Here is a 25,967-nt window from a genome sequence, read left to right as displayed (position 1 = left end):
ACAAGCAATTCATCATTTCCTCCATGATTCATGAACATACACAAGAATTCAGCTGGGCGCTGAAGAACTAAGCCTAGGCAGTAAAATGATAATGTGATGAATCATCCATTTGCTCTGGGAGAGAGATCTGTGTAATCTTTCGTTTTCATTCAATGTCCGAAGATAAGTCTCTCTGTACTCTTGGCTATTTCTGCTTCTACATATCCATTGACTGTGGTATTTCTAGTATGCAGGCAAATCCCATTCCTTGATTCCCCTTATGATATCATTGCTAAGTGACATTTGACAAAATGTTTCCTGCATTTTGCTACTTCCATTTGGCACCATACAAGTGCTGTCACTTTTCTTTCTGATTTGTGGCAGCCTCAGTACATTGTTTCCTGCATTTGGCTCTTGGCAGAACTCATTGCCAGGATAAAGAACTAGGCTGAGGCATTAATACTTTGTGGGCAAAATTCAAAACGTCCTTTCTTTCTTATCACAATGTTTCAAGTCCCTTTGTCAATCCATTTAGAAATGCTTATGGAAAGATGAAATAACACTCCCTGACTAAGGCAGTATATGCAACAAAGCAAATAGGGGGAAATATATTTTAATTATGTTAAAAAGTCCACAAATGTCTACTGATTTTTATGAATCTGATTTCATTTTTATGAATCTCTTAGTCCTGACCCCCTTACAGGCACACTTGATAGGGATGCAGGAGAAGGCCTTCTTGGTAGGTGCTCCCAGATTTTGGAACTCGTTTCCTAGAGAAATTACTATCAATCATCATCATCATCAATTTATTTGTATGTCGCCTTTCCATAGCTATAACCATGCTCAAGTGGCTTGCAACAAGATTAACATCTTTACAAACATAACAAAAATAAATAAAACACACCAAAAAGTACACAACCAAATGGAAACAATATCCACATAAATCATATGACGGATCTTAAAAAAAAAAGGTACAAAAAATAATATCAATATTAATAACAGCAACAACAAACCCCAACCAAAAGCTCTAAACAATATCACAGCCAAAGAGCCTGTTCAGCAGCTTTCGTAGCTGAAGGCAGGCAGGCGGTCTCCTTTCCTCCCAGGCCAGGTAGGAGAAGGCCAGCAAGGCAGGGAACAGGTCTTCCTGGGCTCTCAGCCAAAATTAGACTGGTTCCCTCCTTGTTGCCCTTCCACTAGTAGGAGTGGACTTTCTTGTTCCAACAGGCTTTGGGAATTGACCGTTTTTAAGGAAAGGGCTGGTACTATGATGTTTTTATTGTAATAATGTGTATGTTTTAACGCTTATTTTTATTTTCTTTAATGACTGCTTTTCCCCTATGTTTTTAGCTGTTTCTTTTTTAGCTGTAAGCCACTTTGAGTCCCTGTCCCAGGCTGGAGGCAATTAGCAAATATGAATGTTCATGAGATGTTGTCAATAACTTGCTACTTATCCACTGACCTCTATTTCTATGAAAATATGTCTTGATAATCCACATCTTTATTTAAGTCCACTCATAGGTTGTACGCGGATTAACTGAAGAATGAAACCTGAAGCATTTATTTTATGCATCAAAATAAGCTTCTGAGTGCATATGATAAATCTATTTCTTGCATGTTAAACACCTGCATTTTCTGGCGCACACGTGATAAAATAATGACAATGTTCTCAGAGTTTTCTCTCATCATTATTGTTTGTTACATGCACGAAAGCTTGCTGAAACACTGTAATTCTGTACACAATGGAATAATCCATAATCAGCAGCTCAGAAAAAAAATCCTTAAAAATAAAAGTCTGCTAATAGACCTAAGAGTGTTTCTAAAATCACTTTTTAGCAATTTAACCATCCTTGACTAACAAAACTGTGGTTTAATGCCTGTGGTTTTGATGAATTTTTAATGAAATTCATTTTCTCTTGTGGTGAAATCAGTTTTAAAAATAATCTATTGCTAAGTAAATCACAGAGAGGAAGAGGGATGAACTAGAAGAACCCTCCTTTAGTTATTTAATTTTTAATTAGTTTAACTGGGTTATTTAACTTTTCTTTCTTTCTTATTGGGCTTAGAGGCAACCCAGAAAACTCTACAGGTTAAGGCTGGTACATACATTCAACCCATCCAACAATCACCTTCACATAGTGGAGAAATAGGCAACTTCATCTAGTAGTTTCATATAAATGTTAATAATATGCTGTAATATAATGGTGGGGTCTAAAAAACCTAGACAAAAATACTGGATCTTGTTTCTCATTGCTTATTTAAAGTTATTTTAACATTTCCAGTTACCTAAGACTTCTTTACTTTCTTCGCATAGCAAACAGACCATGAGAACTTTATACCCACCCTGGAATCTTGGCCCTAGGTGACAATTTGCTACTTAAGAGTCACAACATGTCAGCCATATAATGCAATTTAAAGATCAATTAAAAAAACAAACACCCAACTGCTAGGATTGCTCTGTAAGGCTGCAATTCTAAACGTGCTTTAGAATAAACCCCACAAGATACAGCAGAAGTTGCTCCTGAGTAAATCTGCCCAAGACTGTGAAGGGCACTGTTAACTACGGGAGCCTGAGTGACTCATTCTTAAGCACAGACCCTTCTAAGATTTGCTAACCAGTGGGGAATGAACTTGGTGCAGTATTCCATACATTACGTCAATGGTGCAGTTAGGGCTCAAACAAGAGGTTGAGGTCTGGGGCCTCACAGTTCCATCTTGACAATTCTGAGAATGGCAGGTGATGAGGGCACTAGCAAAGCACGCCACATCAACACCTGGGCCAGCATGGCCATGCTGGAGTTGTCTTATTGTATGTTTATTGTTTCACAAACATCCTTTGTGTTGTGCATCCATGATGACTTGTGCTCATGATGCTACTGGGAAGGTCGGGGCAATCCCGCTTTTGATACGTTTAGCAGCTACGTAAGTTCTGAGATGGCCACACTGCTTCACTTTCAGCCACTGCATATCCTGCTAGTTTTTCATACCACAGTCATTTTACTTTATTTTTGTCCTGCTTTCCTTGTGCAATAGCTCCGCCAGACATCAATAATGTGGTAACATTGGAGGAGCATCACAGAACAACTTCTAAAGCAGAATCAATTCACTACTATTATTATGTCAAGAACATGTAGCAGAAGATGCCCACAAGAAAACACCAATCTAGAGGCGCCCTTCTTTTTTCTTATATATATATATATGGTTAAAGATGCTCATTTTATTATTTTTACTTTTGGAATCTATTATCTGTTTCTACAACAAAATTGTCCTTCTTCCAAAGTAAATGTGTTTGGAATCAACAAAGCAGCCATGATTATACAATGACACTTAAGTGAGTTTAAAATGCTAAATTGTACATGTTCAAAGTTGCTATTATTATTTTTTAAAAAGATTGGAAATTTCTCTCTCTCTCTCTCTCTCTTTCTCAAATAGCCACCCACACAGATAATGAAGAATCTAGATGTTTTTAAAATATGGAATAGCAGTGGGAGAAAGAAAAAAATTACATTACCAACTAAAGCCCCCTCATCTCAAATTACCTAGCTAAACCACTGTATTATTTGCTTAGTTCACAGGGATTAATAACCGCATAGATAATGGCATGGACATATTTTCCACAGGGTAAAGCAAAAACAGCAAGTCTGCCTTTCTAATTAAGTTTGAAAAAATAAGGTGAATTGTCATCCAAGAGACACTTAAAAATCCTAATCTATAGTTTCTGGGTGTTAGCAAAGTATCTGGTGCATTTATATAGTTGTTCCTAATGCTATACCCGCTTATTTGATTTTGCTTATGCTGTCTTTATTGTTGCTTTTTATTGTTAGATATGGTTTTAATGTAACTAACTGCGTAAAGTGGTTTATGGAATTTAAATTTAAATATAAAATTGAAAACAAATGAAATAAAAATAAAAATTCAACTCAAGTAGTACATGTAGGCACTACTTTTAGTCTTCTTCGGTAGCGAATGGTAGCATCAGAAGTAAACTTTTCATGCTCTCATAATCATATCATGCAATAATGGATTCTAGCCGTGTCCCAGATTTTCCAAACTGGTGCTGACATCAGAAGGAGCTAGGAAAACTGAAGGCATGGGATATGGCCCATAACAGCAAGAGTTAAAGAAACAACTTTGACTAATCATTGCCACCTACTTTCTCAGTGCTTGAATGAGTCATCAGGAGTAGTTCTCATTTTCTAAAACTCAGCTTCAGAAGTTTATATACACATAGTATTTTGAATTTGATTTCACACAACTTAAAAGTTTGCTTTATTAAAAATTTGGCACGTGCAAATCCTTCCTTGCAGACACACTGTTGATATGCACCCCTTCTTTTATTTTGAGGCGCCTAAATTTCACCCTTCCCATTCCTAGCTGGCAATCTGTGAGACCAGGATGATAGGTTGCTGGGATGGCTCCAGTGGCGTAGCGTGGGTTGTCAGCACCCGGGGCAAGTAATTTGCACCCCCTAACCCGTGGATTTGCGCCCCCTAACCCTAACCCCCAGATGTTGTGCCTGGTGCGGCCGGCCCCCCCCTGCACCCCCCACGCTACGCCACTGGATGGCTCAAAGGATCACTGCTCTGAATCAGCCCCAGGTGACAAGAGTCCAATGAAGTTCTCATTTGGACATGGAAATGTATAGATGCAAGTTAGTAAGTAAGTAAGTAAATTGGAGGCCTGAAATCACCTCGAGAAAAGCAATGTCAGCTTTGGGGGAAAACACATCACTGTAGAAAAGCTATCACCACTCTCAATAAAGCACATTTAATTAACCCGGGCCTTCACTTTCAGACAGACTCTTTTCTTCAAGATTGAGTCTGTCTGCATATGGTATACAAAACTCAGAATTCAGCTCGGTGGGTTTTTTAAAGAAATGTAGTATGAAGTGATGCTGGAGCCCCCCTGTTTACATTGGAGCACATTATGAAAGGAACTTGGCTTTGCTAGATGGAGGAATCTTCCTAACAGACTGAAAAAAGCAGGGAGCAATAAGGAAGGGCAAATGGCAATAAAACAGAGGCTCGATTACCTACAAATCGCTAGAAAACAATTCTAGTGCTTTCGTTGTAAAACATACCTGATTGTTCCATCAAAAGGTAAGGTCGTCCACCACATGTTTAAGGGTGCCATATAATCCTCCGTTGTGGAGCTCTAAAAGGCCTTTTAAAGAAAACTCTTGCCTGTCAGATCCATTCTGTCTGGGACAGCTGCATATCCTGCACTGTGTATCTAAAGAGGATGGGGCAGGCAGCTCTAGGATGTATGTATTGCCCTGGTTAACATAATGAATGAATCTGTCAGTCACTCTCGTCTTGGAAGAGCGCTTGCCTCCCCTCCTCCCCTCTGGAACCTCAGAAGGGTTCCTTGGCTACGCTCGGGGAGTCCCACTGACATCACTGTTGCTTGCTCAGCTGCCATAGATGGCAGTTGGACTGGGTGGAATGGCTGAGGGCATGATGGGTGTAGCACGTGTGGAATGCCTAACATGAGAGTCCACAGGTGTGGGTGACAGGGAACAGTTTACATCGGTTGCTATGGAACCGTGATTGGCTTACACATCTTCAGAGCCCACAGGAGGCTCGCTGAGGAGAAATGGCAGCGATTTTTTAATAGACTCCATGAAATCAATCCTTGAAGAACGTCTGGAGTCAAAGGCTAAAAAGGTTTGGCTGACTTAATGTTACATGATATATGTAAGCAAGTCCATCTACAAGAATGTAAAATTAGCGTTGCTTTTCAGTCGGAGCTGATCACAAGAAACTACTCTTTAAGTCTCTCATTTAAGGTTGTTTATGTACATAGTAACAGAATGGCAACCCCTGAGCGAATCTACCAACAATGAAAAGCAACGAAATTTTCTAAAAGACGGAAGAGGGATTGTGAAGCAGAGAGACGTGAAGGGAGAAACGCTGCCTCTTATTTTTCTGAACTTCTAAAAAGAAAACCTGATGTTCTTCTTTTAAAACGTGTCTGCCTCTAGGTCTTTGGCACAAGCTTACTGCTGGGAGGGCCAGCAATCTATTTAATGACTGCATTGACGTCAATAGCATAACTGAAATACTTAGTAAGATGCATGATTCCAACTTTCAGGGGGTGTGTATTTCTAAGCAATGGGAAAATGAGAAGTGGATTCTCTGTGGGAATGAACTAGCCTTGCAGTGCAGGAAATGAAGCCACTATTGTAGCCAGGATCATTGGACACTAGTCAGTTAATTTGGGGTGGGCTGGGGGGAGTTTATCTGACAAAAGAACTATTCTTCATTTTCTCCAGCAGACTTCGTGTATATTTTAAAGATCGCAATATTTTCATTTACAATGCAAAACGACAGCTTATCTTGTTGGCTGTTCCCAACTATTTGCAACAACATCAAGCTTCATTAGAAATTTACTTTTTAATTTTTTAAAAAGCTTTCACATTAAAAACAAAACAATTGAGAGGCACCGTTGAGTTTCCTAATTTAGATTTCTACCAGTAGGAATCTACTGTGTTATGTTTTCAAAAACACACAGTATAATCTAGCCAGTCTAAATTCTTTTAAAGCCAGAGGAAGGACCATAGTTCAGTGGAAGAGGCCATGCTTTTCATGCAAAAGATCCTGGGTTCAAAACCTGGCATTTTCACAAAGAAATAGCAGAGACTTGTCTGGAACCCTGAACAGCTGATGCCAGTAAGTATATATACAATAGTGAGCAAAATGGACTAATGGTTTAAGTTGGTATAAGGCAGTTTCCTATCATTACTACCCATTTATTGGAAAGTGACCCCCTCTGAACTTTATCAGACAGACTCATCTCTGAGTAGTCATGTTTAGGATTGTTGTGCAAGCCCAGACATTTCAGTGACACACGGTTAGCTTTCCTGTTGAATCGGGAATTGTGGGTAGGAAGGTGGAAATATCTAAATTAATGGTTCTTGTTAGCCTGAGTAGCACTGAGTTAGAAACAAAAGAGGAATGTAAATGGGTAAAATTGATGGTAATTGCAGCCAGACAGGTTATAGCGAGTAATTGGAAAAACGCAGAAGAGCTAGGGGTGAACCAATGGAGGGAAAAATAGAAAAATATTATAATCTTAGAGTATCTAACTGTGAAGATACGTAAAATGAAAGGGTTTAAGGTCAGTGAGAAGGAGGAGGATTGGTTTGAGAAAATATTGACTTATTTGGGCAGGTTTGAACAATTTGGGGCAATTAAAATGTTAAAAGTTAAATAAACCTTGTGGAGGGAGGAGTGTTAAGGTATATAGAATTGTACATATGGTTGATTTGAATATGTTATTATTGATTATGTATACCCAATGTATCAGCCACCTGGGGGTTTTCACTGTTTGTTTTCACTGTTTGTGTTTTGGTTGTTGGTAAAAAAAAAAACACAACCAAAAAAACTTTCCTATTGAAGTCTGTGTTACTTGCATGATTAATCTTGGCTTGCTTCTATCCCTCCTTACTTATGTGATGGTGATACTAGCCATTTTCAAGTATGTGTTAAATTTAGATATTTAGCATGAAACCACCCTACTATAAATTCTATATTAACATTTTTATTTTTTGCATCTGAACTGGTTTTCATAGAAGTAACGTAACTTCTGATCTTTAAAGTCTTTTTGTCACAAAGGCAGTAATTTTATATCCCTGTATTCCTAGTATAGAGCTGTCCTATTACTAGAGGTCAACTTAAATGGCTTCAGTTTAGACCTACCTGGATACAGTGAATAGTATATGGGTCTGAGAGATTTGGGTTCAAATCCTACACAGACTCATTCTGTGGCCTTAGGGAAATCACTGCTCTACCGTGATTCCTTTGTGCCTACCTCATAAGGTTATTTGAGCAAGAAAACCACAATGAAGACTATGAAGTACTCTGCAAGTGATATATGACAAACAGTTATAGTATTTTATCCTGCATAACTGAGTAGGTGCATGAATTTGCGTCTATATCCCAAAGCATCAGCATGCATACCCTGAGCTAGGTGAGAAAATCCTCAGAGATTGTCATGAGATTTGGGGCTATGATGGCAAATTCCTGCAGCTCATTTACTATATGCACATCCATAATCTATATGGATTAAAATAAAAAGTTCTCAAAATAGTTATACAATTTGGTTACGATGATATTTTAGATAATTTACAACCTAGCCATTTATCTTTTTCTTTGGACTTTCATGCACAATAAGACACAAAGTACATTTGATTGTTCATGTAAAGGCATGTAAGGAGTTTAAGAAAAGGCCAGCTGATGCAGTAATAAAGGGAAAACACCATTTCACACCTGCTCATAACAGCAGAGCTTTTACTATACTTAAAACCCATGAGCCTTGGGAAACTATGCAATTTGTTGCACACACCGACAAGCTAATGTTGCAAAGCATAAAAGCCAGATTTTGTACTGTTGGGCATGTAATTCATTACCATGCTGCATTTATTTTCTTTTGAAAACACTTGAGGAGCTTTCTCTTTTTCTCTCTCTCCCTCCCCACCCTCAATCTGTTTCTGTAACAATTCACTGTCATAATAAAATGATTCCATCCTTTAAAAATTATGCTACAGCCCCAACAGACTCAAGTAATACCTGCACAGTCCAATATTATCTATGTCTACTCAGAAGTAAGAACTCCACTGTGTTCAGTGAGGCTCACTGACAGGAACTCATACTGGAGATGCCGATTTAATCTGTAAAATAATTCATCTCAGGGTGGTCTATAACATAATTTAGCTTTCAGTTCAAGTAAAACATTTATACCTAATTTGTTTATTTAGAACTATTCCCTTCTTTAAATAAACATTTATACAAAAGTTACATTACAGCTTTGTCTACTGCCAAAATATCACAGAATGATCACTCCAATATTCACAAGACAGTGATTGAGGATTTAGAAGTATCCTAAACTTTCATTTTTCTTTCAACAGCAATGTTGATGATTAAAGAGTTTGCTTGTCCATTTGTATGGAAGGTCAAAATTGATTTTATTTTCTATAGTATTTTCACAGGTAAACATACTCCTTTTAAAAAAGAACGGATGGTAAGTCTTTTCCCCACTCCTTGTCCGTTTCACCTGAACTCCACCATACCTTCGGACTCATGGCATGGTTTAAGTTTCAAACATTTGGAATACCTTGATGGATTTTGTGTGTGTGTGTGTGTGAGTGACTTAAATTCACAAACTGTTCAACTATAACATAGGAAATTGCCTTATACTTTGGTTTACCTAATTCATTATTGTCTACAGTGACGTCCAGCATCTCCCCATATTTGAGATACAGGTCTTTCCTAGTCATTCAATATGGTGTCATGGATGAAACCTGCAATCTTTTGCATGCAAAGCATTTGCTCAACCACTGACCTATGGTTCTTCCCCATGCTTCTTTGCCAGCCCCCACACTTGAGGGGGAAAATACGTATTTACCTGGTGGAGGGTAGAAGAGCTAAAGGCACCATAGCAGCAAATAGCGCAAGGAGCTTGACTATAAGTTCCAGCGTTCTTGGCAGGCAAGGATGTGTAGAACAGGTCATTTCAAGGCAAGGAGAGATTCCAAAATGCTCAGCAGTACTGTGCTGAAATCTGTCCTGTTCAATTTCTCGAAATCGTTCTTCATATGCAAAAGAGGCTTCCATTTTTTCTACCTCATTGTCCAGGCAGCTTAGAATTTCTGTGGGTTTTGAGCTTACCTTATTCCTGCAAGGTGGCCAAGGATAGTATATCTGTTTGCCTTTCCAGTAAACATTTCTCCAGCACTCTGCAGCGTGTCTCTGGCTGCTGTACTTCCTGAGCTGAAAAAGCCCTCTGGAAGGAAGTCTTCTCCTGGGCTTTGATTAAGTGCAGGCACCCAGGAGGCAGCAAAGTCATACCACTGGAGAGATGATTTGAAGAATGAAAGGTCACTCACAATTCCTTCTTGGCCACCGCAAAAGTAAGGCAAGCGTGACAAAAACCCACAACTCATCCATGATAATTTCATTGAAAGTTTCTTTTGCCTTTGATTATTTTTTGAATACAATTTCTTTTCTCACTAGCTGCTGGAGAATGGCTGAAAAAAACATATAGAAGAAATGCTACATCATGTTACTACCACTCAGCTATAATGAATATGCCCTATGCATCTACAGTGGTACCTCGGGTTAAGAACTTAATTCGTTCCGGAGGTCTGTTCTTAACCTGAAACTGTTCTTAACTTTAACTAATGGGGCCTCCCACTGCCGCCGTGCGATTTCTGTTCTCATCCTGAAGAAAAGTTCTTAACCCGAGGTACTATTTCTGGGTTAGCGGAGTCTGTAACCTGAAGTGTCTGTAACCTGAAGCATCTGTAACCCGAGGTACCACTGTATTCCCATATGCATCCGAGGCTGACATAGCATGAGACTGCTTCCAGCTGATAGTGGAACTGCAACTTCTCAGAAGCATTAACAGCATGGAAGCAGCATGTAACTGTATGAATGCAGTGGTACATTTTTGCATATATATTTTTGCTGCCAAGGGTTGTGGTACAGCAACTTGGATCAGTAACAATATCTATTATATTACTGTTGCCTTGAACTAAAAGTTTTTCACACAGTTGCAGAACAGATGTTCCCACAAACTAGATTTATTTATTTGTCAAATACTTGCCTTTTTGACCCCTTAAGAGTCTTTTTAATTTGTGAAAACAGTTCTGTGTGTTCCTGTGGTCTGTAATTACAACAAAATTAAAGGAGGGGGGAATCTGGCTGGATTTTAGGACAAAGCACAGGGTGTATTCCTAATGCATGTTATTCATCCTCTCTGTGGCTTTAAGACTAAGGAAAACATCTCATGACAAGACTGGACAGCTGTTTAAAAGAACATTAAATTAGTAGTATAGTGTAGTAACAGAATGTGAGCTGGGAAAACTCCAGTTCAAATCCTGCCCGAGCCACAAGCTCACTGAGTAGGCATAGGCAAGCCAGTATTTTTTCTGCCTCAGCTCCCCACTGGCAAAATGGAGATATCAGCAAAGGCCTACCTTACAGGGTTGCCATAAAGTTTTCTGCCATGTTGTGCATGAAGCATTTTCAATATTAAAAATGCACTAAACATTATATCTGTGTTGAATATTACTCTGTCCTGTCCGAGAGATGGCTCCGTCGGTAGAGCGTGTGACTCTTCCTCTCGGGTTGTGGGTTCAAACCTCACATTGGGCAAAAGATTCCTGCATTGCAGGGTGTTGGGCTAGATTTATCTTTGTGGTCCATTCAAACTCTACAATTCCACAATTCTACGATTCTATGCTCTGCTGTGGGGCAAAGAAACTCCTTGTATAATCTTTAAAGAAAACATAATGAGTGAAGAATTGCCGTTTGCTTGCCAAGTTCTGGAAATTCTATTTAGTGCCAAGAAATGTGTTGTGTTCATTTCCAGTGCAAATGCTGAATGAGGTCTGCCTCCTTCACCAAAGAACATTACACTTGTCAGCTGGCTTTAAGCATTTTGTGCTTCTCATAACAGGATACAATTCACACTTCTAAAGCAAAGAGAACAATCTCCTCTGATTCAACTGATGTTAGTTGATTGTGTGTCTTCTATGATGATGTTAACAAGAGAAGCAACCTGTGATGGAAAATAATATTGATCTGCTAGGAAACACCACTCGTATACTTTAAATATCTGTGCATCTTTCTTAGACACTTGGACAAAATAAAAATAAATTTGCACCTAGTTTGTTACAGGCATGAGGAAACCGACCCTGCAGATGTTGCTGGACTACATGATTCCTGACCACTGGCCATGTTCTGGGGCTGATGGGAGTTCCTCATCCCTACTCTATAAGTATATTGTTTCAAATAATGGGCAAGGTAAACATGTATCTCCACTAAAATAAAACTTAAAAGCAAAGTACCGTAATCTATAGTGTAGTTTACACTTAAAAAAAGAGAGAACCAAATTAGTGCAATTAATATAAAGAGACATGGTCGTATCCAACCAAGATGTCCTTTTTGCTTGCACAATGCAAATTCCTCTCCCTCTTCTGTTCATGCTCCATACCCATTCCAGAAGAACCCCCAGAACAGATTATGGAGGCACAAAGGGGGAAGAGTGTCCTTGCACAAATGGGGTGACCTTCTTGGAAACAACCCCACAGTAGATGAATGCATATATTGAACTAGTGGTTAAGGACACGTGAAATTCTGAAATTGCTATGAACACAGTGGGCAGCCTTCAGGGGGGAAAAGGTATGCAAAGATCAATATTATCTCTTTAAACTACTGACTAGGATTAAATCTTAGGACTTATAATTGGGAAAATATTTTGAAGAGTCCAAGAATGTTTTCATGATTATCACAGCCTGAATTTTTATAGTCACAAGCCACATGGGTTGACACACCAGGGAATTATAACTTGGTGTGTATTGTTTTCACTAGGCATAGAACTGTTTCTATTATTTGTATTTTTTTCTTCTCCCTGTGACTAAATATCAACATTTTGACCAGATATGTGTAGCAGGGATCTTTAAGGGGATCCTTTGATTGATATTTCCATTTTAAAAGAAAGCAGAAACAAAAAAGACCATATGTGAAATTATTGTCTTTCAAAGGAATACTTGTGAAATGATAAAAAGTAACATTGTGTTGGCATTTGGGGTGCATGGAAGAACTGGGAGCTTCTTCACTCATGATTACACAAGCAATATTCAGTATTGTTATACCTGAGCAGTCAAATGCCATACAACCATTGCTAAGGCACGAATGATGAGGATTGAACTGCATTTTTCAATGAGAAAAGATTGCTGTTTCAGTTTGAGGATGATTCAAGACCCCGCCCCCCTGCACGAGAATCACAACAAAAAATGGGAAACAACACTGCTCCTTGTTTCTCAAACAACCTGAAAGTGTCAACAGAACCCCCACAGAGACGATAGTCTTTTGTTGGGTAAAATAATTTACTCTGCCATAGCATGAAACAGAAGCCAGAAGAAATAAACAAATATAGATATGTATATATATATTGCTGACCCTACTGAAAAAAGTATTTAACTTCTTGATCTCTAGTCTTTCTTTTTTCTGAAAGCTGGCAAGAAATATGTCACATTTATCCAAACGAACAGAAACTCTCTTATTAAGTTTAATGGTTGCTGTCTGGGATTCTAAATGGCCATCTGTTTCCAAATTAATCACACTTCCTAAATTCGGGCATCATTTCCTCTCCCCGCCTTTTAGAGTAAACTAAACATTTAAAAATGTATGGATTTGCTTATGTACCATTGGAAGATAAGAACATATGTTGTTATTAGATGCATTATCCAAATATCAAGGCATGGTATTGATGGGAGCCCAATCACGCAGAGGAATTGCTGAGCAAAGTGTTGGCTTTAGAAGCATAGTGGTAAAGTTGTACAGCCAACAGAACTGGGGCCAGGACTGGCAGTCTTGTGTCCTGGAAGCATGAAGTGAGTACTGGCATGTATAAAGAGCTGAGATGATGGTGACCTATGCCAATGACAATGTGTCCTATGAAGGAAGTTGGAAGGAACAAAAGGATGAGTGACAAAAACCATGAGTAATTTCTAGAATTGTTAAGAGAAGCTGCTTTGAGCTTCGTAGCAATATCCTTGGTTCCAGCTGATGCCTCTTGCACAAGAAGACAACAAGGCATAGCACTTGCACCAGTATCCCAGCACTGATCATCAGTAAAGGGTTTTTGTTGTTCTTGTTGGCAGCCATCTATCTCAAGAGACAATGGAGAATGCCTCCAGGGCTGAAGTCAAACTGCTGCGCTAGCAGCAGCTAAGTGACTTCTCCAGGGCACAAGCCTGGGCAGTGTGTATGGAGGTCCTGGGCTGCCCAGATGACAAGACCCCTCCCCCCGGCCTCACTGATGTGGTTCAAAGGAAAGCAGAGCAATACATTTGACACCAGCTTGGCTGCAGGAGTTGCTGGAAGGAGGCATACAAGGGCCATCCAATCATCTTAGGGACTCCACTCCCAAAGATATCCCACAAGGCAGCAAAGGGTTAGGATCAGAATTTTCCTTCTCCTAGATTGGCTACCTTCTCAGATTGACGAGACCCATCTGCCCTTCACTTCCCCCTACAGCACGTGCAGAAAACTGCCTTCTTGACTGTTGGGACCCACTAATGATCTTGTCCACTCAATCCGCCAGAGCCTGTCTTTGCATGTAGGGAAAGTCCCTAACTCACTAAGGGTTTCTTGAATGAAGGCTTATGCTTAGGGCTCTTACATGGCCCAAGAAGGCATATACAGTTATGAGTAGGCCTGCTGCATGAACTTTGAAAAGGCTTTTTCATAGTCCAAGATGACTTATGAATGATTAATGAAATGCAATACAGTATTTCAGCTTAAGAACACACTGCCAACAGTTAGGTACAGCCAACATGGGGTCACCAACTTGTTGCCTTTTGGTGCACCTATGGCTGCAAAAGTCTTCCCTGTTGTCCACATGACCCCCTTTTCCCTGCTGAAATTAGGCTTCAAAGAAGCATTGGAGCCAATGGAATGGGTTGCTCTGCATGTTTAGTTGCAGGATGTGTGTGCTGCCCGTGAGTTTCTTCTGTTTGCAAAAGTGCTCCCAAAAGTTTGTGACCCCTGCTGTATCTGCACAAAGAGACAGTGAAATGCATCACTCTGCTACAGAAGTCTCTATGTAAAGTTGTATAACCAGGTTGGTCACAAATCAAGTGTAAAGCCACCACACATTACATCACTGAATCTTTTCCTATATCTCTTCTTTTCTATTACTGTTTCCCCCTTCTTCCAGCTAATGTGTTGCATGCATATCTTGCCATCTGCTGGATTCTCTGTATCCAGTTTTCTCAATGGACAGTCGCTAATCTTTCCACAATAACAATCTTCTTAGTCACAAACCATCGCACATTTTTTAAAAAGTGCTTCTCCTGGATTACCCACTCAGGTTACAGTGACAGAATTGTCAAATAGTTTTCTATCCACCTCTCATGAATGATCAGAACAAATACAAAGAAACAAGGGGGAAGCACTGCAGTTCTGATTATATTCTGTACAATTATGACACAGATTTGCTCTATGCTGTAACTGTACCTAGCCCTGATGATTGAAACATTATATCTCTAATGGGTTTTAATGGAATCAATAGTACTGTTAACTGTTTATTAAAATAAAAAATTATTGCCACTTAAACACTGTTCGTTCAACAGAATACATACCCTGAATGTTAACCCTGGAGACTGGTGGTTGATTTGCTGCCGGTGACCTCCTGTATAGGTATAAATAATGCATCGTGAGATTCATATTGCCAGGGCTGGTAGGTACCTGTTAATACAGTCAGAAGGGGTTTTTTCTTCTTCTGCATTTCACATGAACAATTGATGGTTATGTGAATTGTGTGAATGTAGAATATTTTCATATGGATCAGCTTTTAGCAATGTTTTTTCTTCTCTCCATGTATCCATAAGCAGCAAACTGGAATGTTTTGCATAGAGGATACAGTATATTGCCTGATCCATGTGGCACTTGCCACGTGGCGCAACTGCCACATTCATTCATTTGCAAGCAACTTCCACATGAGGGCAAGTTTAGGAAAAGTGAGGTTGCACTCTATGAAATCATGAGCTGGAAGGAGCAGTGCTTTTGATATGAATAGAGCAACACATGCATACTTATTGCATTGGGATGCCTTTACAAGTCTAGAGAAAGAGAGAGAGCGAGAGCGAGAGCGAGAGCGAGAGCGAGAGAGAGAGAGAGAGAGAGAGAGAGAGAGAGTGTGTACTAGTTTTATGTGACATTCTAGGTTGCTTTAATACCACTTAAAGCCTTTCCAAGACCAACAAAAATAGACATCCTGTGAAAAAGCCAATTCTCTCAAATAACCATCAGTTTAAACTGGTTTCAAATGAGAATAAATTATAATGAATTCTGTTACAAGTGCCTCCACGATAGTAAAGAGATGATAGAGGTTTTGAAGTTATAGAAGGAATGCTTCATTTTCTTCAGGCATAGCCATGAGAAATAGCTATCTGATGTGACACTGTTTCACATTGTACAATGCAGAAGGGGCATGTAATGTCTGACTTCAATCTTTATTGAATTCAACACTTCTTGGCTAACAGCACAATCCTAACAATGTCTGCTCAGAAGTCACTCTTACCGAATTCAGTCAGGCTTACACCCAAGTGACAGTGGTTAGGTTTGCAGCCTTTCCCCTGCAATCTAGAGGGCTAAGAAAGTAGACTAGAAGTTGGAAATTCTTAGTTTAACTTTCACCTTGGCATGAACCCATTAGGTGGCTTGACACAAGCCACTATTTTTCTCAGCCGTGTCCTCGTCCCAACATTAGTGTAATGACACTACTGTCTAATAATGGGCCATACTGATTGGGGCTGATGGGAGCTGGAGTCCAGCAACATCGTATCTGCCTTATTACTGTTGTCATACAAACCTCAATAGAATACAATGTTTTAAGCAGTTGTGCCATTGGCCATGCTTAGGAGTGCCCGATTTATAGCATACTGCTTTGCACTCACAAATAGTTCAACAGTCTAGGTAAAATTCCTCGACACATTTTAAACTATTAGTGACTAAAATCCAGTTTCATTAAAATCAGTTTGATTTTGACATGAGTTCAATATGAGTCAGGCTGCATGCATTACATTGGGCCTCATGCTTTTTCACTATAGCTCCCTCACTGAACAAAGTGCCAGCATTGGTAAAAATCAGTCTGAGATTGAAGATATGCCTTATGGTACAATTCTGTGCATATTTTGTCAAACCTAGATTTCAGTGGTCTTTCTCTTTAGTAAGCATCCATAGAATGGGAGCTCAGTGAATTTTGTAGCACCTTTTTTTTAAAAGGAGACAACTTACTTGTTTGATGCTCCTTGCAGATTTGTCAATAACGTGAAGTTATTCCTTACACTTCTCAAACTAGCCAAGACCTACAAAAAAAGAAGGCCACACTAAATATTAAAACAAGTGCAAGCATTCAGAATGTACATATAAACATTTAGACAGTTAAATACTCTAAAGCTTCATTGATTTAAGTAGTGGGAGAGAACTAAACACATGATTGACACTTTCCCATTAAAACAATGGGATTTCACAGTATTGAATTTGACTGGATCGTGCCTAACAAGCAAAAAAGCCGCTAAATATTCAACATCATTATACAATATACACAGCTGACCTCATACACCCTTAATCAGGACAGTTATTTGTAGGAAACAATTAGCACATGAAGCTGATGCAAAAGAAGTGATAACTATAATGCAACTATACACAATCTAGTAATGCCATGATATTTGGAACAGGATGCCTGGGTCAGGGTGGGGCCGGAATGGGGGGCTGTGATCAAGACATTATGGCTGACTATACAGTAAGACCTGTGACAAATCAGGAGGCCAGATGCAGTGATGAAGGAGGAGGAATCACATGGGCCAGGATCCTTATGAAGCAAAAGTGCAATACTCATAACTTCACTCTAGGCTCTCAAATGCCTCAGATAGGCCACCATCTGCACTAGAATCAGTGTCACAATATTTGAAACATACCTGAGCAAAAGGTGTAACTATCAGGTCATCTCCATGTCTAGCAAGAAATGAAAAGAAAAAGAATCCCATACAGTATTTTAATAAACAACCACATAGTCAAGAAACATGATGCATTCTCATATTGTTTGAAATCTTTGGGCAACATCTCGTGTTACAGTTGCATACTCATGCTGTACATACAGATTAAGATGTGCACTGAAACACACATGTAGCAACTTTGAATCACTATGGAAATTCTGTTTCTTCACTGCTACACACAACCTTCCTAGTGTTGCATCTGATTTGGCCCTCGCTCCCTTGCCTTCTAACCCCTGTCTCTGTGACGCACATTCATCTTGCATCACTTGGTCACGTATGACGTTTTCCACGTCTCTTTCCTACCTCCTTAGTGTACCTCACTAAATGAGGTAAGTGATTATGAAAGAGTGGGCGGGCTGCAGATACCTTTTGGGTTGGTTGCAGACTAGGTTTAGGCTGTAAAGTATATTTTGACACTATCTGCACTCATCACAAAGCCAAACCTGTTAAGAACTAGTCAGCCAATCTGTGGGTTCCTGGAGAGAAGATGGTGGTCACTTTGGTCCTCTTCTGATCCTGCTGCTACCCAGGGATAAGCTATGGCTGGACTAAGCTTTACATCTGAGCCCTTTCTTATAGCTTATGTTGCTGCAGAGAAAGCACAAACTGTAGGCAAGTTACTGCTCATGGTTTATCTGGCTTCAGATGCAATGCTAAGCCAAACCAAACCATGGCTTTATTCACGGAAGGACCAGAGGAAGAGCAAAGAGCAAAGAAACAGTGTAATTCTGTATGGGAACCTGAATTTTGTTCTTTTGCATTAAGCTTCGATTTGCATGGTTTGGCTTAGTGGTACATGCAAACAGTGCCAGATGTGCATGTATATGTTAAGGGGAATGTAACTTGAATGGTTAATGTGCATAGCTAGCCATTGTGCATATTCACCAGGCCTCATGAAGAATGTGCACGGAATCCGTCCATGAGGAGGGAACTGTGCACATTTCCCAGCCAAAATACATAATACCCAATGTGCATTGGGGGGAATGGGCATATAGTACATTGCATAATCTCCAACAGGCTTTGGGGTAGGTCCATTTCTTGAATGTATTTTGTATGTTCTTCGGACATATGCACATTATCAAATTAGTATGTGCAGTCTCCAAGAAACAAATCCTCTTCTTTATTTCTTGTTCAGAAGTCTGCAATCTGTACTCCCCAGGCTAGGCTGTTTCTGACCCACTGTGTAATGTTACGTGGTCCACAAGATACCCTCACACTGATTGACCAAGAATCAGGAATGGGGGGCTTGAAAGCTTATTAATTAATTGATTGATTGATTGATTGATTGATTGCATTTTCATCCCACCTTTCCTCTAAAGGAGCCCTTTTTCCTGCAATCCAGCACCCCTTTTAACCACTATCAGCTGTTTCCCAGACAGCTGAGTAGCACCTTCCACCCTCCTTCCAGTGTGTAGGGTGGTGGCATGTAAGATCAGATGTACTTTACACTTTCTCTCCCAGCTTTCTTTTACCTGCTGGGTAACCCTTCTTCAGGTGGTTACATCTTCTTTCCCCTGTGATTCCTATTAGGATTGGCCCTAGCTACTATAAAGAAACCCATTAGCTTAATAGCAGCACCAAAGGAGGGGAACTTCCATGAGAAATGTGGGAAGGGGAGAGAAGCTGTAAAAGTTCCCTTTCTTGTTGCATAATATTGTATAATATTGCATAACATTGTATGCATAATAGCTGGAAACTGTACAAAATTCAGCCAAGATTTGCACATTCTCCAGGGCCTGTTGAAGATTGTGTATACTGAACTGAAAATGTGCACAAATCCCTCTTCATGGAAGGAATAAATGTACTTTCTCCATGAGGCCTGATGAATTTGCACAATGGCCAGTTACTATGCACATTAACCTAATCACTCAACTTACATTCCTATTAACATATATACAGTAAATCTGCAATTTACGCAGGGATTACGTTTCAGGGATCGCAGCTAAAGCCCAATCACATATAGCCAAAGGACACTGGGGTCCAAAGACATTGGGTTCTTTTTTCCTAGGGTCTGATCCTATTTTTTAAATAATTGCCAAACACATAAAGCTGAATGCACGCAAGTTAAATGCACATACATTGTGGGCTTACTGTATCTATACCATTGCTTATATATATCTATATATTTATGCCAACCTCAACTTATTTATAAGCTGGAAAGATACTATGAAAGGATTATCTGCTTATGATAACATATATTCAATAAGAAACTCTTTACCACCTATACTATACCTACTATACCTCTGTTTTATGTATCCATACAAGGCTGCTTCTAATGTTCTCCAATTATAGTGTATATTCATAAGAAGAAAATAATCTGAGCAGGAACTACCACTCGGTTCTTGCAATACACGGCAATAAGAGCCAGGAAATTCAAAGTTAGGGCTGTACACTCCCTCTCAGCTGGAAAAAGAGCAAAGCCATCTGAGTAAAGGTCAACTTTAAATTTTCTGGCTTTCATTGGTTTTAATGCTATTTGCAGGGATTTTCAGTGAATTTTCAGCATGGTAGTTACAATGCATGGTAGAAAGGGCATTAAAATCTTTGGGGTTTTCATTAAATATATATTCTCATTTATAATCAACCATATACACGCTAAACATTTTATTAATTAAAAAAAAACTGTATCCTTTTGACTTAGAAATGGCATGTTACAATTGTGCTGATGTGTTTATATTGCTCTGGATATTTTATTTATATATACTGTATACAATTAGAGATTATAGCCTTTACTTTTTGTGCATTAGTTGTTTTACTTGCATCTCAAACAAAAAAAAACATTTTTTCAACAGTCCCTATCATAACTTAGCATTATAAATAAATCACACTAAAGACATAATGCCCTACCATCTGGTTTATGTTTTTAAAGACTTAAAATGAAATTCTATACTCAAAAGTAAATGACACTGAATTCTTTGAGTTTTACTCCCAAGTAAGTATGTATAGGATTGCAACCTTAAATGCATAAGGAAAGAGGATGGAAAAGGTAGAAGAGGAGAACCATTTGATAATTCCAGAATAATGAGGTAAGTTTTTGTTGAAAGCCAACTAAAGCCAAACTTATCTTCACCTATAAACCCTTAAATCTACAACACCAAGTAGTTTTAATAACATTGCTGCAGGACTGTACAACCACATATAGCTAATGTAAGACATGCTCAATAAAAACTAGTAGCCAAGGGCAATCAGAATTTACTGCTTAACCTAGGCCATCAAATTGTTTATATGCGTTGGTACGGCACATGGTCCTACTAGAGTATATTGTGATATGTGTACTTACTGTTCACTTGGTAGAGAGGAATTCCTGGACATAGTCTTTGGTGAGAGGTCATAGTCACTGTCTGATCTATAAAGAAATGACTCTCTGCGCTGGCTGTGCCCTGGAAAAGTGGTATGGAGCACAAGTCCTGAAGAAGAGCCAGCCTGAGGGTCCAGTGGGCTGCGACCGGGTGAGGGGCCATTTTCCACATCAAAGCTGTGAATAAAGCAAGCATGGCTGTTACAGGATAGCATATTCTTCACCTTAGATCATTACTTTATTCAATGTGTTCAAATACAAACAATATCATTCACTCCTCCATGTTGCAACAGGGAAACGGAGATGCAGAAATGCAAAGCCATCAGAACAATATTTTCCATGGGTGGCTGCCATTGTGCTTCTCTTTGTCTTTTTACTACCATTTAGTTTTCATTTTGTTAACAGCGTTTCTTGTTAAAATCGTCCCACCATGTACTGCACACCATCATCTGCCTTTCCCAAACGTTCTCTTCATGCATCATCTCCCTTAAAGCTCTCTGAGAAATCTATACATCCTTTATGTGAGCTTAAAGCCACCTTTGAATAACCTTTGAGAGCACTCACTGTGGACACAAAGAAAAGCAAATGAGATGTCAAAATGCAGAACACACAAGATTTGCAGTAAAACAGCAATTCTGTAAATTTATCTCCCAGGTGAGATAAATAACAACAACAAAGGCAAAATCAACCAAACAAAGGTGATTTCAGATTTGTCTGTAAGAATTGGTTATTCTTGGCACCAGACATTCAATGGTAGAGTGGTACCTTGGTTGTCAAAGTTAATCTATTCCAGGAGTCTGTTCAACTCCCGGAACCATTCAAAAACCAAGGCACGGCTTCTGATTGGCTGCAGGAGCTTCGGAAGCCACATCGGACATTCGGCATCCAAAAAACATTCGCAAACCGGAACACTCACTTCCGGGTTTGTGGCATTCAGGAGCTGATTTGTTTAGGAGCCAAGCTGTTCGAGAACCAAGGTACCACTGTACAATGCTTCCTTATACAGCGGTTCGTCAGGAACAGTAGGCATAATCACATCATGTGGCTTTAAGCTGTTTGTGGCCAATGTGAAAAAGTATTCTCTTTTGTCTTCTCTGAACACCTGGACAAAACATGCATTTACTGAAGAATGCTACTATATACAGAATCCTCAGAGCTCCAACCCTTACTCCAGAGTATAATGGATGGAGCCATTGCTACAAGAGCTCAGATAGCCTATCCATCAATTCCACCAATCTCTTTTTATAGGCCTGACACCAATGTCTTTAATTATTGTTCCCTCGGAGACAAAAGTGTAAGGGCTCCCTCACCCAAATCCCCTTTCTCCTCTAACCTCTCTTTGGAGGATACCAACCTCTTAACTTTGTTCCCCTAAACTGCAAGCAGGATAGAATGGATCCCAACAATCCTCTCCTTCTCTCAGCTTTTCCTCTTCCTACTTCTTCATTAAGCCCATGCCTCCCACAAAGCATTTCTGCTTTATCACTGCATGATGGGAGGAGCGCTGCGCTGATCAGCCTGATCTGGTTTATTGCCAGCGGAGGTTCCTGCAAAGACTTACACAGACATAACACTATTCATGTTTCCTCCTCGCAGATGTACTGGAAATATTGAAGGGGGATATTTTAGGAGAAATGCGTACTAAAATGTGTAGAATTTAAATGCTGGCCTTTCATGTGTTCTTTAAAAAAGTTCTTTTTACACACAAAACAAAATAGAACTGACCTGTGATACATTTCCAGTGAAACTGAAAGAGGACAAACTCAGGCTGATCTGAGCAGCAAGCCCTTGTGTTCATGGTTTATTGTTTAGAATATGAGCCAGCCTACTAGTCTTGAATGTTTCCAGATGTGAGCTGATTAAAAATTGAATATACTGAATCATTTGCAAGGGAATGCTAAAAATGTTCATTCATGCTGGAGAAAATAGTCTCATGAATCCACCATGAGGAGATACACACACACACAATGCTGCCATTTGAGATGCCTGATATTATACTTTGAATTTATACTGTGGAACTCTTGCGATGTCTTTTTCATAGGCCGTGAAACTTATTTTGGCTCATTACTCAATAGGGGAGATAAACGGCTTGAACTATAGTAACTTAGTTGACTATATAACTCAGTTGATTCATTTGTGTGAGGAGGGGGAGTTAATATTTTTTGTTTTCAAAACACTGTGTCTAACATTGCTGTTCTGAAGTCCTTATTTTGGAACTGATAAGGACTGCATCCTCCTATTTTCTTCTCAATATCAAGATACTCCTACCCTAATTACTGTTGAACAGATAAAAGTCATGCAGTATGAGATGCAATTAGTGCCTTAAACTGTTTACATGTTCTGCACTTGAACTGTGTCTTGTGATGGCTAAAATCAAGCAAGCTGAACACGAGAAAGTTGGAAAACATCTAATTTTCCTTGCTTAGTCATGTAGTTGGTTGTTTGCCATGGGCACCTTTGCAAACCAGAGAAACTGCTGTGGGTACCACATGTTGCAGAACTCTCCCCTCCCCAGCTGTAACCCCCTGAAACTGCCCTCGCACCATGATTAATCTTGAGAAGAGTGTTCTTTCAGCTAAAGAAGGCTTCTTTCATGCCGAACTTCAATGAGGAGATGTCAGCATTAAGAACATCTCTGTAGGAAAAGATGCACTTACAGGTGCCATATTAGTGGATGGTGATATTGAATGGGGAAAGTATTCTCCTGTACCATACAGTTTCCTGACTAGTACCTTCTTTTTCTGCACCGTTTTAGGTTATACAGTTCCAGGTACGTTTATGCAGCATGAAACATTCCTTTGCACTTTCCATGAAGTGGTGGCGAAGGATTTCTCCCCCCTTTTAATTATGCATGTTTTGGTGTGTGAGGATTTATGCTCTATTGAGAAAGTGCACCGCAATAGCCTTGCGGTTTTTCATGTGAAAGAGAGCACACACACACACACACACACACACACACACACACACATATATATATATATATATATATATATATATATATATATATATATATACACACACACACACACACACACACACACTTGTATATATAGAGGGAAACCAGTGCAGAGATTACCATATTTAGTACGAACTTTACAATTTCTAAAACAAAATCATCAACTTTTTGTTTAGAAAAAACTCAGAAAGTACAGTGGTACCTCAGGTTAAGAACTTAATTCGTTCTGGAGGTCAGTTCTTAACCTGAAACTATTCTTAACCTGAAGCACCACTTTAGCTAATGGGGCCTCCTGCTGCTGCCATGCCACCGGAGCACAATTTCTGTTCTCATCCTGAAGCAAAGTTCTTAACCCAAGCTACTATTTCTGGGTTAGCAGAGTCTGTAACCTAAAGCGTCTGTAACCCAAGGTACCACTGTAGTGGTAAAGCACTTTAGCAATCTATGAAAGTACAGGTAGAACGAACATCTTAACACCATAAAACTTGTCAATAGTTAGGGATGGAGCAACAGCAGCCATCAGTGGAGGCTAGTCAATAAGGTCAAATGGGGCACTGCTCCACCAACTTCTGCCAGCCCCCAACTTCCTTTCTTACAACTTAAGTCTAGCAGAGTGGCTTTAATTAATTCTGGCTCTGTCTACTGTTAGTTGCTCCCTGCCTTCCACCATTGGATACCAGCCAACACTGGTAACCATGGAAAACTTCAAAAACTGCCATTTTTGATGTATAACTTGCTGTTAAAGTGGAATACACAAGATGAAACGGTTAAATCGGCTATGGTAAAGTGGGCACAGGATATTGGATATAACATCATGTTTGAGGACTGGGAGAGGTTGTGGACCACTGGGCTGAATTTTACTGCATGTAATGCCTTGAAAGAAAATGTTATGAAAATGATTTATAGATGGTATATGACTCCAGTCAAACTTGCAAAAATGTGCCACTTGTCCGATAACAAATGTTGGAAATGTAAAGAAAGTGAAGGAACATTCTTCCACCTCTGGTGGACCTGTCCTAGAGTGAAGGCTTTCTGGGAAATGATATATAATGAGCTGAAAAAGGTATTTAAGTATACCTTCTCTAAGAAACCAGAGGCCTTCCTGCTGGGCATTGTCGACCAGAAGGTGTTAAAGAAGGATCAAACTTTTTTTATGTATGCAACAACAGCAGCAAGGATACTTGTAGCTAAGCATTGGAAAACCCAAGATCTACCCACATTGGAAGAATGGCAGACGCAACTGATAGACTATATGGAATTGGCTGAGATGACCGGCAGAATCCGAGACCTGGGAGAAGAGACGATAGAAGAAGATTGGAAGAAATTCAAGATTTATCTACAAAAATATTGTAAACTGTATGAATGTTAAGAAGGATGCTAGAGTATAAACAACTTGGCACCATTAAGCTAGAGGAAGTGAATTATGAAGATAAGCTAAACTTAAGAAAAGATTAATATTTGGAAGTTTTAGGTTATATTCAATGTTTTAAGATCTGAATAAAAAGACACTTAAAATTAGAGATATAACATTGGAAAATTAGATAATAAGAATAGAAACAAGGGGATAAATTTGCTGGACAAAACTTTATAGACAAGAACGCAGGAGCGGGAGATGTGAGGGAGTCCAAAGAAGTTAAGAAAATTAAGCCAAGAGACGTGTTATATTGTTTTGTTTATTGATATTGTAATCAAAATAAAACTGTTAATAAATATTTTTTTTTAAAAAAAACCCCAAAACTGCCATTTTTGTCTCAATTGCTGCCTTCAGCACGCATTTAAGAAGCAAGTAGACTTGCTCACATGGCCAACACATGTTGCACAAGGCACGCTTGGCAAATCCAGACCGTGATTAACTCCCGCCCAGAAACCAATGTCCCCACTGTGGAAGGATGTGTGGATCCAGAATTGGCCTCCACAGTCACTTACAGACTTATTGTTAAAACCGTGCTTATGGAAGACAATCTCACTCGGCTACAAGTGATCGCCAGAGAAGAACTGCCTGTATGTGTTCACCCAGATTCTCTTTGAGATTGGATAACCAGAACTGTGTTCTGTGTTCCAGATGCAGTTGCACCATGTATTCATCTGAGATTATGCTTGCTGTTGAGAGAGAGGAAATGACAAATGCACTTGAAATTTGTTCCTACTATGCAAATCATTGCGCA

At 39.4% G+C, this 25,967-nt stretch overlaps 1 protein-coding gene and 2 long non-coding RNA genes across 7 annotated transcripts in view; 2 read left to right on the top strand and 1 right to left on the bottom strand.

Annotated features, from left to right (window-relative positions):
- PDE4B (phosphodiesterase 4B) overlaps positions 1-25,967 on the bottom strand; it is a 250,155-nt gene that overhangs the window by 36,567 nt on the left and 187,621 nt on the right. For 2 of the 5 annotated variants that reach the window (XM_081915774.1, XM_081915775.1), the window contains 4 exons: positions 20,829-21,023; positions 17,471-17,507; positions 16,788-16,858; positions 15,131-15,180 (listed from right to left, as the gene is read on the bottom strand). In XM_081915774.1, the coding sequence (XP_081771900.1) occupies positions 15,131-15,180; positions 16,788-16,858; positions 17,471-17,507; positions 20,829-21,023 (353 nt within the window). Of the gene's footprint in view, positions 1-883; positions 936-5,059; positions 5,245-9,647; positions 9,667-15,130; positions 15,181-16,787; positions 16,859-17,470; positions 17,508-20,828; positions 21,024-25,967 lie in introns of those variants that run through there. The other 3 variants (XM_081915778.1, XM_081915777.1, XM_081915776.1) reach the window with 3 other exon arrangements.
- Positions 1-25,967, top strand: part of LOC309372381 — a 95,158-nt gene that overhangs the window by 19,788 nt on the left and 49,403 nt on the right. The gene's annotated exons all lie outside the window — the stretch shown is intronic.
- On the top strand, positions 5,533-11,522 carry LOC309372367. The gene is made up of 3 exons (XR_014169460.1): positions 5,533-6,650; positions 9,697-9,889; positions 9,993-11,522. It is a non-coding gene; the product is annotated as an uncharacterized lncRNA (long non-coding RNA).

The sequence above is a fragment of the Podarcis melisellensis genome, assembly GCF_964234715.1.
Source record: "Podarcis melisellensis genome assembly, chromosome: 6".
Taxonomy (NCBI): Eukaryota; Metazoa; Chordata; class Lepidosauria; order Squamata; family Lacertidae; genus Podarcis; species Podarcis melisellensis.
The sequence above is the reverse complement of the archived record's forward strand: the minus strand, read 5'-3'. Positions and strand labels throughout refer to the sequence as shown.